General features: G+C 37.8%; 1 protein-coding gene across 2 annotated transcripts in view; it reads right to left on the reverse strand.

Moving 5' to 3' along the window:
• Positions 1-14,280, reverse strand: part of EIF2AK3 (eukaryotic translation initiation factor 2-alpha kinase 3) — a 58,823-nt gene that overhangs the window by 6,403 nt on the left and 38,140 nt on the right. Inside the window, exons 11-14 of one of the 2 annotated variants that reach the window (XM_004691619.2) lie at positions 11,521-11,643; positions 8,626-8,775; positions 6,954-7,728; positions 3,443-3,610 (exon numbers count right to left, since the gene is read on the reverse strand). In XM_004691619.2, the coding sequence (XP_004691676.1) occupies positions 3,443-3,610; positions 6,954-7,728; positions 8,626-8,775; positions 11,521-11,643 (1,216 nt within the window). The remainder of the gene's footprint in view (positions 1-3,442; positions 3,611-6,953; positions 7,729-8,625; positions 8,776-11,520; positions 11,644-14,280) is intronic. The other variant, XM_012731596.1, reaches the window with a different exon arrangement.

The raw sequence follows: 14,280 nt of genomic DNA on the forward strand, positions 1-14,280 counted from the left end.
AAAAAAAAAAGGATCCATGTATAAAATTTGTAAGAGGTAGAATATAGTACACCCTCTCAGAGTTTAAACTGATGAGGCCTACATCTCTTGGTAAATATAACCAGGAACAAAATAACTATGGTCTCTGCTCATTTAGTCCTGGAGGGAGAAGAATAATATTTCAAAATGTTTTAGTACAGCTTCAGTGGCTTGCATAAACAATTCATACAGCTGAAGTATTTGGAGAACCTTTTCTAAAGGGCCATTTTATAAAGTGATACTGCTAGTACTTCAGAGGACTAATAAGGAGAGAATTAAGACTGTCCATTTTTAACTATGATGACATCTTCTATAGCTAATTTTGATATTCTAGTGTCATCCAGATTCCTCCAATATCCTCAATACCAAATACTGTCATCAATCTCTTTTTCAGATGGACTCTGGCCACACACACCTGTACACACACACAACTGCATGCATGCACACATCAGTCACAAGTTATAACGCCATCAACACAGCAGTCTACACAGTGTGGCCAAGACTACCTGGTGCTTCTCTTTTTTTTACTGAGTTTCACATTGACTTACCAAACCTTTATGAATACCTGTTGAATATTATGCATTATTTTAGATGTTGGGGATGGAGTAAAATACAAGTTTATGTCTCTATTCTGATGACTTATGTTTTAAAGGGGAAAAAATTTTCTTTTTTTTAAAGATTTATTTATTTGTGCATACAGAACTGGGGTACAGGCCAAAGGCTCAGGGACGGTGAGAGGCTTTACCAGAGACAGAGTGGGGAACAGAACAGGCAGATCCTGAAGTACACTGCTGAGGGGAGCAGCAGGCAGGTCAAGAGAGGTCTGCCACACCATGTGGTCACCCCCTGGGCAGGTGGGAATCGAACTCATGTGGAAGAGGCTTTAGCTTCTCAATGCTGTGTTTTAACCCGCTGCGCCACCAGGGAGCGCCAAGGGGAAAAAATTTTCAAAGTTAAACATGCAATGAAAAAAATAAGGAGAATAACAGGACAGACCCTGACAGTGGAGAGAGGGTCATCCCTTTCAAACATGGCTGGGATCTGGTGGCAATGGTCTCATCTAGTGAGTCCTTTATCCAGATGGAGTTCCTTTGATTTAGTCATTCCTATTTTTATTTTACAATACTTAAAAGTGTGAAGGTGTATTTCCAGCCTCATGACTAGTGATAAAAACTTTAATGCTATTAAAAGCTCTATTATTAATTCTGACACATGCCTATGGAGAAAATTTGGAAAATTTCCAAGTCCAAAATATTCAAAGTGCCCTATTCAAATAGCAATGGCTGCTGAAATTGTGCGCTCCTTCCAGTCTTGTTTCCTCGAGATATAAATATGTATTTGTATTATTTTGTTATTTTATATAATTTTAATATCAAGAGGTCGTGGCCACTTCATTTGACTGGGAAGATTAAATTACTCAGGCCAATAGATTTTTCTGAAGACAGCTGGATTCTTTTGGTAACAAGGGATAGACTAAATATTAAAGTTTTTTATAAATTAAAATTTCTGTTATATCTTTTGTAAATTATAACTTATGGTATGCTGCTCCCCTCCAGTCCTGGTTAATTTGCTGGAGAGGATTATCTTCTTTATTTAAACTCTTAAAATCTACCATAATGTTGTTTTACCAGTATCAGAATTTAAGCTCACTAGGCCCTCCATTTCTTGGTAATCACAAACAGAAATTACAAACCCATTATTGTTTAGCATCTTGCTGGGTCTCACATTCCTGCTGAGCAGACACTAGTCACTTCTGCAGTAGTGTACTTCTGTGGAGAGTCCTTCAAAGAAATTTACCTCCAAATAGAACTTTGATTGCTTCCTATGAATTTTAATATTTTTTCATTTCATTATTTTTTTAATACTTGGCAGGAGTATTCTTACTTTTCAATTTCAACTAGCAAAACAAAACACTATACTTTCTTTTACTGCGTTGTGATCAGAGAGACCCAATTTCTATGCTTTCAAAACACCATCATTTAGAAGTTTGAAATGAGATAAGAATTTATTCACCAATAAATATGCAAACCCCAACTATATATAAGGTCTACTACATTTTTCATTTAGCTTCTTTTAAAAAGTTAACCCAATTTGAAGTTTTCCTTTCCATGGGAATATTTAAATATATTCACTTATTTACTCTCATATAACATATTGCTTTGGCATCACTTTAAATTTTGTTTTGTGTTTCATATTTCTGCAGCCTTTGGTTGTAGTTTTCTTTTTATCATTTGCGTAATAAAGATATCGGTAATTCTATTTGTTGAATTTAGGTACACCAATAGAAATTTCTACAATCTTTACGTTCTCTGTTCTTATTAACTTCCATTTCTTGACCTTTGTTAATTTAATATGGAAGTTACAGACCTACCTTCTTACGATGACTGTATTTAAATTATAAAGCTCTTTTGAGGAACACATTTTAGATTTTACATTAGTTTTATATTTGGTTTCAATTTAGAATCCATATTCACAAGGACTGGGAGATCCGTTTTCTTTTTAAAATCAGTTTCAAAGGTGAATTACACACTCACACGACTCAAAAGAAATGTAAGAAATGTTTCCTTCTTGCCTCTCCCTCATCTGCTGCCCCCAGTCACTTCCCTGCCCACTGCCCCCATCACCATCGCTTTTGCACATTTTTCTAGTTTCTTTCAATAAACACAATAAAATACACAACTATCTTTCCCTTCTTTACACAAAAAGCTGTACACTATGCATTCACGCCTACACCTTGGATTTTCACTTATCTAAAATGCCTGGTTTCTCTGTACCTGAGTAACTTCATAACCAAGAACAAGATTCAGGGTCATAGCTATTTTCTTTTGCAATTATACATGCTGCCTAATTTTTCTGCAGGTGAGTGCTCTAAAGGACAAACTCTTCCTTTGGAACCTGATTTCTTGTTCTAAACACTTATACCATGTTTCCTTTATCTTTGAAATTCAAGACATCTAAGCATCCCACAGGGCAACATATCCAAGTCTATCTACCGTGACTTCTTACCATGGTAGGTATGTTCTGGAAGTTGTCTGTGCATTATTATAAAGGGCAACTTAGTATAGTACCCCTGGCTCTTGCAGGCTCTTAGAACAGTTCCTACTTCATTCACACAAGGCAGACTGGAATTAAATTTGGGAGGGGAGAATCTAATTCTCCTTCTACATTTCTGGTAGCTCTCAAGTTCTGGTTCAGAGAGTGAGCATGTGAGTATTTTTGTATTGTGGATATTTTGCCTAATCCATCCCCATTGCAAAGTATGGAAACTGCCCCAGTTGGGAAGTCTGTGTACTAAAACTACTAGTTTTCATAATTTTTAGATTTTGTTTTACTTGATCTTTTAAGTAGAACATGAATAGAGGTTACGGTCTAACTTGCAAACTAAAAATTTACTTTTAATTCTGAAGGAAACAAAAAAACGCACCTGCTCTGGGCTCATGTATAGTTTGGTGCCCACTTGTCCTGTGTGTCTGGCATATGCTGGCATTGGGGTTAGTACCAGCTGCTCTTCCTCGTCTTGGTCCATTGCGGTCACTAATCCAAAGTCCCCAACCTTGACCACGTCGTCCATGGTAAAGAATATATTGGACGGCTGGAAAAAATAGCACAGGTGAAAGCATGGTGGGTATGTGTGGCAAAAGAGAAAAAGTGAAGAGGATTATTTAAATGACTACAGGAAATATATATAAGAAAACTGATATTCTCAAACATGTGTCTCTTTAAAGTGGGTTAATATAAAAAATAAAATCAACTACTTAGTACTAGGAAGTACTGAGTTAACAAAGGGGAAGCTGAAGCAGAGGGGACTAGCATTTACTGACCATCAATTTAAAGCCTTAGAGTCTCATTTTCTTGGATCCAGTGTATTTAATCTTCAATCTCTCTCTTTTTCCCTACCCCACCCCCTGCAAGGTTCTTTAAAATTTCAGCCAAGATTATAGTGATAACAGTAATACCAGCAAATACATATACAGCACTTGCAATGCTTCAGAAGCTATTTAGTTTACTATCATTAACTCATGTAACAGAGTCTACAAATCCCCTCATTCTACAGATGTGAAAACTGAGGCCCAGAAATGTTAAATAAATTGTGCAAGACAAGCCACTCAGTAACTGGTAGAGCAGAGATTCAAATCCAGGCAGTTTGGTGTGTTAAGAGCAAGACTTCTGTTGCACTGCCATGGGTCCAGAGTTCAGGACACTTCGTGGCCTGTAGTTGCTAATCACTGATCATTAATATTTGATAAATGACAAAGACAGATCATTGGGTTTGTATCAAGGAAAATAAGTACTTTTAATTTACAAACTCATGTTATCTATTCTCATGCCCATATATTATATCTGTTTATAAGCCTAACCAGATATCTCATTGGCTCCTCAAACTCATTTCCTGCATGAAATATACTGTCTTTCTCTTTATGACTACTATTCATAATCCTTAAAATAAAGAAAATGGAAGCCATTTATGTTACAATTTTATCAGGCTTCCTATATCGCCAAGTAACATTTTGTTCCCAGACTCCAATACTACTGTACAATACTGACTTCAAGCAGTGAAGTTAGTGCATATGAGCAAAATCTACAGTAAAAACCTTCTGTTCTCCTACAAATAACCTGACATGAGATAATCATGCTGCCTTAAATTTCGTATTTCCTCCCCTCTATGCCTCAACCCTGTGCTTCAACCAAAGTATACTTTTAACTTTAGGGGGACTTTCTTCTTCCCACCTGTGCAGCAACCCACAGTTGGTTCATGTGCACATTATTCAGACGCTGCACCCAGGAGGTAGATAAGCCAACAGCATAATCTCAGCCCTTGGTCAGGAAACTGGATGAGGAATGGGTATGTGTCCTTGGCATATCAATTAGAAGGAGACCAGGACATTTGATCAATAATAGGGGAGATACTGTCCTCCCCACCCTCTACGCCAATGTCTGCAAAAAGATTTAAAATATGGAATGCCTTGAGAATTGCAGGCAGCTAACCTGAGTGTGTGAAGGGGAGCCTATCTGAAAATGGAAACAGAAAGGGAGGTGGCGGTAGGAAGAAAACAGGTTCAAGCACATCACTTGATCCCAGATAAAGCTTTACCTGGACATGGTAGTCACTTTGGTTACAGAACCAATAAATTTTCATTTCACTAATTTGCTATAACTGTTTTAGGTTGCAAACAACAGAATATTCAAAATGAAATGACAGGAGTATATAGAATGTGCTAAGGACATAACAGGTATAGAAAGCAGGCAAGCCCCTGTCTCATGGAAACCAGAAGATAAGTGGCTGGGGTATAAAGAGAATCATGAAAGAGAAATATCAAGTTCTGCAAGGATACTACTAAAAATATTTAAGCAACTGAGACAGGTCTAGTATGGGTGGAGTGGAGAGAAGAAAAGACTAGAATTGGGAACTGGAGAGCACTAATGACAGAAATTGACCAAAATAGTAAAAGGGGAGAGAGGGCATAGAGGTTTAGCACTGTGCTTCAAACTTGGTCCACAATGAAACAGGATGCATAGTGTTTGAAACTGGGACTAGAAATCGTGGGGATAGTTTTTCTGGCATACTAGAAATCTTTACACAGAATTCATCTTTAGGAAGGAATATCCTATTTAGTTGCTGGGAGAACTCCAGGGAAAATTCATTAATTCGTTTTCTTCTTGAAGTGTTTTTGGTACATAGATAAACATGGGTAAAATCGTCACACAGCACTTAAATATTAATCAAATATTCACCAATAACTAACATTTTAAAACTGCAGAAGGGTATGCATTCTTAGGGAACATAACTACATTGCTTGCCATTTGACATTTTGAGTTAAGTGTTAAGTACACTTCGGCTAATTGCTGTCCACCAAATGATAAACATTTGCCAACATTCATTATAACTAGCACTCACTCAAATTAGGGTTATCTGGCCTCCTAGAATTTATCTTCTCCCTTCCAACCAAAATAAATCATCTCTGAACTGCATATTCAGCACAGAATAATTCCTAGCAATCAGCTTGGGTCCACATCAAAATTACTAAAGCACGGGGAATATATATAACTCTATAAAGTTATTTTGGAAAATAGAAAGTATTTCTATCTCTTATCCCTGTTATTCCAAACTGTTAAAATACAATCAAGGATTTAAAAACTTGCTGTTGATTTAAGAAGAAAATAACTCAAGTAGCTACTTTGGTGCCTGAAACAGAAGTCTGTAGTTAGAGTAAATAAAAGTGAAAATACTTAAAATTAGTGCATTGTAACAAAAATTTAAGCTACCTCATAAGGAAAATATTTCTGTATTCATTAATGATGACTACGGTGAGCCCACGGAATATGTCAAATTAAATAACTGCATGTCTTAATAAGAAGCTTATGCTTCTTATTAAATAGGATATTCCTTCCTATTCAATACCGCATATATTAAAAATAGAATCAGAGGGTTTAGAGCAACAAACTAATCATTTACCATCTTTCTCCATTCAAATTCTTAACCCCTTTCCCTAAAATCTAACTACCAGTTCAGGAAATTGGGGCAAAAAGTATGGAAACTTGCCCCCAATTCAGAGCTGGCTAATGAGGAACAAGTCTCTGCCTCCACTTGGGGCCCCCTCATTCCGCTACTTCGGTGCCTTCAGAGAACTGTGTCAGGGTTGCTCAAAGTCACAGAAAAATAGGACAGATCTGTTAATGGCAGGTTTTTTTTTTTCCTCATTAGGATTGGGAATACTTTATACTGTAAGGCACCTGCAACACATTCTAAAGGACAGTGCGTGATCTGCCTAAAGTTCTCAAACATGAGACCTCCCATTTTTGCCACAGCCTCCAGCTACTTTCCTAGACCTCTGCTCCTTCACTGGGAAACACTTCAGTGAGAGACTGCCTAGGACAAGCACTGCTCACCATCCCAGGTGCAGACTGAGACCTGGTGGTGGGCCGCAGGTACAGACCTTGAGGTCCCTATGCATGAGTCCTTTGCTGTGCAAAAACTCCACGGCCTCGGCGATCTGCAGGAAGATGTGCAGACACACGCTCCTCTCGCGCTCGTCTATGGTGCAGCGGCTGTTCATCCAGTCTTTGAGGTTTTCCTTTCTGCACAGCTGCATCTGAATGTAAAGATAGACCTTCGGGGAACTGGGCTGGAGTTTCTCTGCCGTGTTTTTAGTGAGATCTAAACTTAAAGTGGTTGGTCTTGGAGGAGAAATAGACAAAGTTGGTTCGGAAGAAGATTTGCTAGTGGAATGCTTGAGAGCAGTGAGTTTATTAGCATAATGGCTGCCAATACGCAGTCGGTTAGTTTTGAGTTCTTCTTTACTGGATGCATTATCACAGCCAGAATCTTCAAATACTATAGAAGATGAGGTTCTCTCCCTTACAAAAGGAGAGGCTTCAGAAGGACAAAGTTCAAAGGAGTGACCCTCATCATTGCCGTCAAGGGTCCCGTCTTCCACATCACAGTCCGCGAGGCAGCTGTCAGGGAGATTACATGCGCCCCCCACTGACTCACTGACATCTCCATGGTCTGTATCGGAAAATTCCAGCGGAGAGAACTGGCTCTCGGATGAGCTTGTCTGGCCACAGGAAATCCCTACAGAGAAAGACCTGCTTCTTCGTGGTGAAGGAGCTATGATTTCAATATGTTCCTTTGTAGAGAAAGGATCCATTCTGCGTATTTTAACGGAGGGTGCATCCATTGGACTAGGAGAGCTGACCGGCCAGTCTGTGCTGCAAGTGGCAGAGATGCAAAGGAAGTGGGTGAGACGACTATGTGCTGATGAAATGGTGCACACAAAACTCTCTGGCTTAAAAGCTTCAACAACAAAGCCACCTACCGGTGTCAACATACGGCCCAGATTAGAACATGCTCTATGACACAAAGAACACCAGCTCCCGCCTATGCCTTCAAAACCTTAATCTGAAGCTTAATAAACACCAGAGCAGCCAAGACCTTTGCGCAAATGGCACATGGCTTATGGGGCCTTGAGGCCAGGAGCCACTTCTCTTGGTCCTTCTTTCACTGTTTGGCTCGTGGCCAAGTCTAGGAAAATGTCACCACCACAAGGACCCTCAGCTGGAGGTAGGCAATTTTAGGCAGTATGTATACTCCAGTTAGAGTGTTGTCATTTGGTAGTTTTCAAAGGGCCTTCCTTTCTATGGTATTGAATATTTAATGTGGGAATTATCTTCAAGTTGCCTAGGTTTATGTTACTTTTAACTGGATATAACTTAAAGACTCTTTCAGAAGGAGTGATAAAACGGCGAATGAAGAAACCAAGTAAAAAGTTAAGATGGAGACACAAAGTAGACATTATTTCTAATTGAGAAAAGCCATTGTAAATCGCTTGGTGAATTATAATTCAAGAGATTATTTTGAATTATTAAATTATTCAATAATTTCAAAAATTCATGTTCAGGGGATAAAAGAACAAAAATCATGTTGTAAAAACTAGATCAACTGTCACTTAATAAGTGGCTAAAGAACACTCTAAAACCTGGAGACAGAAACTGCTATTTTTCTTTTTTAAACAAGCATCTCTAAATATATAGAAATAGTTTGTTTGAAAAACAAAAATGAGCCTGAAAGAAAATACTAGCTTTTAAATTGATGTTTAATAATGTTACCTTTCATCTTTTAGCCAGATTTCATCCATTTTTTCTTGCCACTTTTCTGGTGGTGCTTCCAACCAAGCATTGAAGTATCTAACAATTCCTGGGTGTTCAAGCTTAGCTAAGGCTTTAACTTCTCTCATTACCTTTTCCCGGGCCAACTCCCTAAAATAGAAAAAAACACTGAAGGCTTCTCTGACCTGAAGAATTAATCAGAACCAATAGCGAAAAATAATACACTAAAATTTTCCTGTGAGCCTAAAAAAAAAAACAACCAGATGAGTTAGCCATTAAAAAAAAAACATGTATTTTAGTACTTTTTATTCTTCTAGAGTTAAGTGCTACAGACATACCTATCATTACCTTTGCCTCATCCAAATGAAGGTTTTTTAACTGACTAAAAACACATGACCACACACTCTTAAAAAAGGACTGCTCAGTGTTTGCTTATCCATAGGAAGTGGATGTGTTTAGAACAGAGCTCAGCATTGTGGCTGATGGTGCTGAGCTAGAGATGGACAGATGGAGAGCCACAAGCCAACAGTGTACATATTACAATCCAAAGAGCATGCTTGACTGCTTGCCTATTTAAATGAATCCTGACATACAGAATATCACAGACAAGGTGGTTAAAAACTTCTAGACTGGAACTCATGCTTTGCCACCTTTTTTTTAAAGATTTATTTATGCATACAGAACTGGGGTACAAGCCAGAGGTGCAGGGGTGGTGAGAGGATTATCCAGAGACAGAGTGGTGAGTAGAACAGGCAGATTGATGAAGTACTGCTGAGGGGAGCAGCAGGCAAGATAGGAGAAGTCTGCTGCACCATGTGGGCACCTCTGGGGCCGGGGGTCAAACTCACACTGAAGTGGCTGCAGCTAGCTTGCAGTGCTGTATCCTAACCTGTTGCACCACCAGAGAGAGCCCTGCCACCTTTCTGAAGGAGCTAATCTCCCATTTCTAGGGATCCCACCATCACCTGAAACAACATAATATTTACAAGTTCTATCCAATTCTCTCCTCAGGAGATCAGCCACTCTATTTTTCCCTTCTACACTCTCTGGGAGTTCTTGAAATTTTTAAAAATTCTTCACCTTCTGGGACTCCATAGTCTGTCATGAAATCCTAGCAGTTCCTCCTTTTGAGTCCTTTGCCTGTATTCCTTTTTCATCTGTCCTCGTTACTGCCACACTGATATTCTATGTCTTAGGACAACTTTTGCAAAAACAAAAATCTATTGAACATTCTTTCCTTACCCTTTCTTCTCTGGAGGCCCACACTATCTCCAGAGCCACCTCTACTTTGACAAGGTCATTATTGAGTTCAAAGACCCACTTATCTAAGAGATAAAATCCAAATTCGTTTGCTTGGCTTTAAGGTGTTGCAATCCACTTCTCTTCCATATTCCATCATCCTAGGCCTCTGCTATACCCATGCTGGGGCACTCGCCCTTGCTCAGGCCATTGATAACCCCCCATCCCCCATCTGTCTACTGAGGGATGGGCTACTCTTGGAACACCCACTATACTTTCTTCAAGCAAGCTATTTTATTAAGCTAAGCCATGGGTCACAATTTTTCTTACATTATTATTTGAATACACACACACAAAAGCTATATGTAACACACACAAACACAACAAAAAGGTCTTGAGGGCAGAAGCTTGGTTAAATTTTATATCCCCTCTAGTGTCTCGCACATATGACTACTTAAAAGCCTCAAAAATTATATACCAAAAAAAGAAATCTCCCACAGCTCTCAAACCAGCCCGCTCCTGTGTCCCTATCTGTTGGTCAGAACATTTAACTACCAGTTAGATGGATAGCTCAGCAATTACTGTACATTTACCCAAGAGTCTAAAAAGACCTTCTACATAAATGAAAAGGTACTCTGAAATCTCATCATCTTAATCATCACTCAGTTCTGAGCTAGAAACAGTAATGTAGCCTGAGAAAACAAGTGTCATTAAAAAAAAAAAAACCTATACAAAAGATGAACACTGCAAAGTTATTTTTATATATGATCTTAAAGAAAAGGCTGAGAAGTAATGCAAAGTTATTTTTAAGTGGAATAAATTGAAAATTTAAATGTTTAACAATAAGAAACAGTTAAAATATTGCATGAGTATAAAGTGATAGCTCTTAATTTTCAAAGTATTTTAGCACTCTAATAAAATACTCTTAATATAAAAAAATCATATATAACAAAGTAAGCAATAGATAATATTATACTTTACTGATAACTAACAGGTAAATTTATGACCAGGAAAAACAAAATCAAAAGATAGGTACCCTAAAAGTGAGTAGTGTTACTATTGGGTAGAGAAGACAGAATGGTTTTCGTTTTAATACTTTTCCTTATTGTTCACAATACATGCAAGTTATTTTTTAAAATAATAGTTTGTTTTTACATCATTTTATGCATTTTTCCATCTCAGTTGTAATCCCCTTGGGCTTCCCATCACCAATTCACCCGTGTGCCATCACCAAAGTCCAGTGCATTTCCCCCTACCCCCTTGTTTTTGATCCCATTCCCCACTCCACCCTCATAAACTATCTCTGGTATATAACTGTTCATTATTATTATTTTCTCGCCTGGTCCGTTATATTCCTACATGCAAGTTATTTTAAATGACCATATGTATTAAAATCTAAAGATGTTATAATTCACTACAAGCAAGTCCTAAATTGTTACGAATCAAAATCAAGTACAGATTCTTAAAGTATATGTAAAGAAGCCAAAAGAGATCAGAAAGCATGTTACTTGATAGCACCTGGAACTTAAGAATTCTGAAGGCCAGAGACTAGGTTTTCTATCCTCTCTATGGAGTTAGATGGCAAGAAGAACATGTTGCCGGTGAGACTGGAGAAGACAGTACTAACTCCAAGTTTGCTCAAGTACCATCCATTACCTGTTGGGGAGACGGATTCTCTTGATAGCGTAATTGCAGTCATCTACTTTGTTTCTAGCTTCAAAGACAACTCCAAACCCACCACGACCCATGCATTGAACTGGTTCAAAATCTGTTAGATAGCTTCAAAAAAATTAAAGAGGTGATTTTTAAAAGTGTGCAAACTGTCAAGCACTTTGTAGTAAGGTAATAATCAGTTCTATCTTATGTTATATATAAAACATATAAATTCAATATATCTCAGAACTTTAAGAGTATAGTTTAAATGTTAATAACATTCTTCTGTTTACATATATACAGCAAACATATTCTAATTTTCCCCTAAGAAATATTTAAAAAATCAACAAGTTCCTGCTTAAATGAAAGCCATCTGTCCTTAGAGCAACTGTACCACTAACCTGGTCTACCTAGTACTTTTCACCATCTACCAGAATATTCTATCATTAATTTTCTAACCTTTTGTGCCAATCCCATGGCATTTTATACTCAATTAGATAATGTATTTTAATCTTCTCTCGGTGCCTATAAAATTTTTAGAATATTTAATCAGTACTTTTTTTTTTTAGCCAGAACTCTTCCTAGAAGCCAAAGGTATTTGAAATTGGCTCGTTGCCTCACAAGCCAGCATGCTGATCACGGAAGGTACTCAGACTGAAGCTAACTTGCCACCTGTCAAGTACAGATGGACCTCCACACTCTAGCCAGGCTCGCTCTGGAGGTCTGACCTCACTGCTCTGCACTGTCTATTCCAGTCAACTTGCATCAGGCTTTCTCACAACTCTGAAGACTTGATTTCTACCACTTGCTCTGTAGAATGACTATGTTGTACTTAACAAGTTAACTATTCTTCCTTCTGTTCATCTCACCACCTCCACAAAGCCTTCTCAAACACCTTTTTAATTTTCTTATAGCAATTTGCATGCAGCTACTGAAATATTTAAACTTAATCTCCACGCAGTTATGCATGCAGCGCACTCTTTCCCACTGCCACTGAAGGGTGGGAGCCTTGAATGCAGAAAAACATTCTTGTTTCTCTGTGCATTTCCAGACCCTGGGCTCCCCTAGCAAACAAGGTCTAACCAATGTCTGTGGAACAACACATGAATGAATGCATGATGCATGCCGTGGAAGTTAGTCTTTCAGCCATAAGGGAAAGATCTGAATTAGACTACTGTTGATGCCCTTTCTGAGGCTAAGTTGATGACTGTACCCATATTACTTTATTAGTTGGCTCAGTTGGTTAGAAGATGGAGTTAAGAAGGAGAAGCAACAGATCCCAACCCTCCATGGGCCAATTATTTTCACAGAAAATGAAGAGTAATAATCTGTCTAAAAATAGCTAGCCAAGATACTTCAGTCTGAATCTATCTCAACAGCAAAAACCCATGAAGTTCATGTCCTACTTCTAAAGGGCCAACTGAATTAATTATCTTCCTATATTAAGGAAAAACACTTATGAAAATGAATGTGTCTTCTGAAAGTGAAACATCTTACTTATGATTACAGACCAGACATGTAACTATTCCCTTGCTTAAGGTCCCAGCTGATAAATTATAAAGTTGGGACTTTCATCCAAGCTTGAATCCAGAGTTCATACTCTGGAACACTATGCCTACAACATAATAAGCACCTAATTTAACATTAGGTATTATTACAGAGCTCCTATTTTAAGAACAATTAGCTGTGCTCTTTATATTGAATAAAATTAAAGGAAAAGTAAGCTGAATTCTATGATAAAGTACATATTCCAATTCCTTCCATGACAGACTGACATATAAATCACATGTTACTGCTGCTCCCCATCACCATATCTGTCTAAATCTTACTTATAACTTAAGGTTCAGTTAAAATGTGACCTCATTCATGACATCTTGAATCATCACAACAGAGTCACTTAATTCATGGCTTTTTCTTGTATGATTATGTTTAATTCTGTATTTATCATTCCCTATAGACTTTAAACTCCAAAATAAGCCTAGTATTTTTATATTTCTCCTCAAAATAAAAATGTGTCCTGCAGTCATTCAGAGTAAAAGGTGAATGACCAACCAACAGAGGCCCTCAGGAGTGGGTGGCAGTTGCTGGTCCCTCTCTCGCCACCTGCTGGCCTCCCCACCACTGATGTACTAGTCAGCATCTCAACTAGCAATGGTATTCAAACCCTTCCCATTTGTTATCACCTATTGTGCTGGGAAACTAATGGATGTAAAGAAGTTGACTACAGCTAATTCTCAGTTTTTGACAATAGAGTAAGAAATAGCAGTGATAAAAATTAAGCTATAAACAAAAGCTTGACGATGTTAAATATAGCTTTGATCAATTAAGTCCACAGGAAATCAAAATATTACACAAAATACCACACATTTTAGCTCTAATTGTCAACTTCTTCTATTGTAAAGTCATTACCCTACATATTGAGCAGTAACATTCTCTATCTTCTCCTTTTACCAAGAAGGTATCAAAACAAAGGGGAAAAGGAGCAATAATCCATGTAATATGAAAAATAAAGCACAACACCATTTCCTGTTTCATGAGGCTTTAAAATCTGTACGTCGGATAGACTACTGACTTTTATGTTACTTTCAAATTATCTGCATTGCCTCAGTTTTAAACAATCCAATTTCCTCTTCTGATTTTAAAAATATTCTATTCTACTGGCTTATTTCCCCTAATTTTTCTATTTACTATTCTAGAGAGAATAAAGAAGTGAATAATTGAGTATTAAATTGCACCTGGAGATCTACTGACACAATAATTATT

This window comes from Condylura cristata, unplaced genomic scaffold, assembly GCF_000260355.1.
Source record: "Condylura cristata isolate star-nosed mole 26May11 unplaced genomic scaffold, ConCri1.0 scaffold00031, whole genome shotgun sequence".
In the NCBI taxonomy this organism is placed as follows: domain Eukaryota; kingdom Metazoa; phylum Chordata; class Mammalia; order Eulipotyphla; family Talpidae; genus Condylura; species Condylura cristata.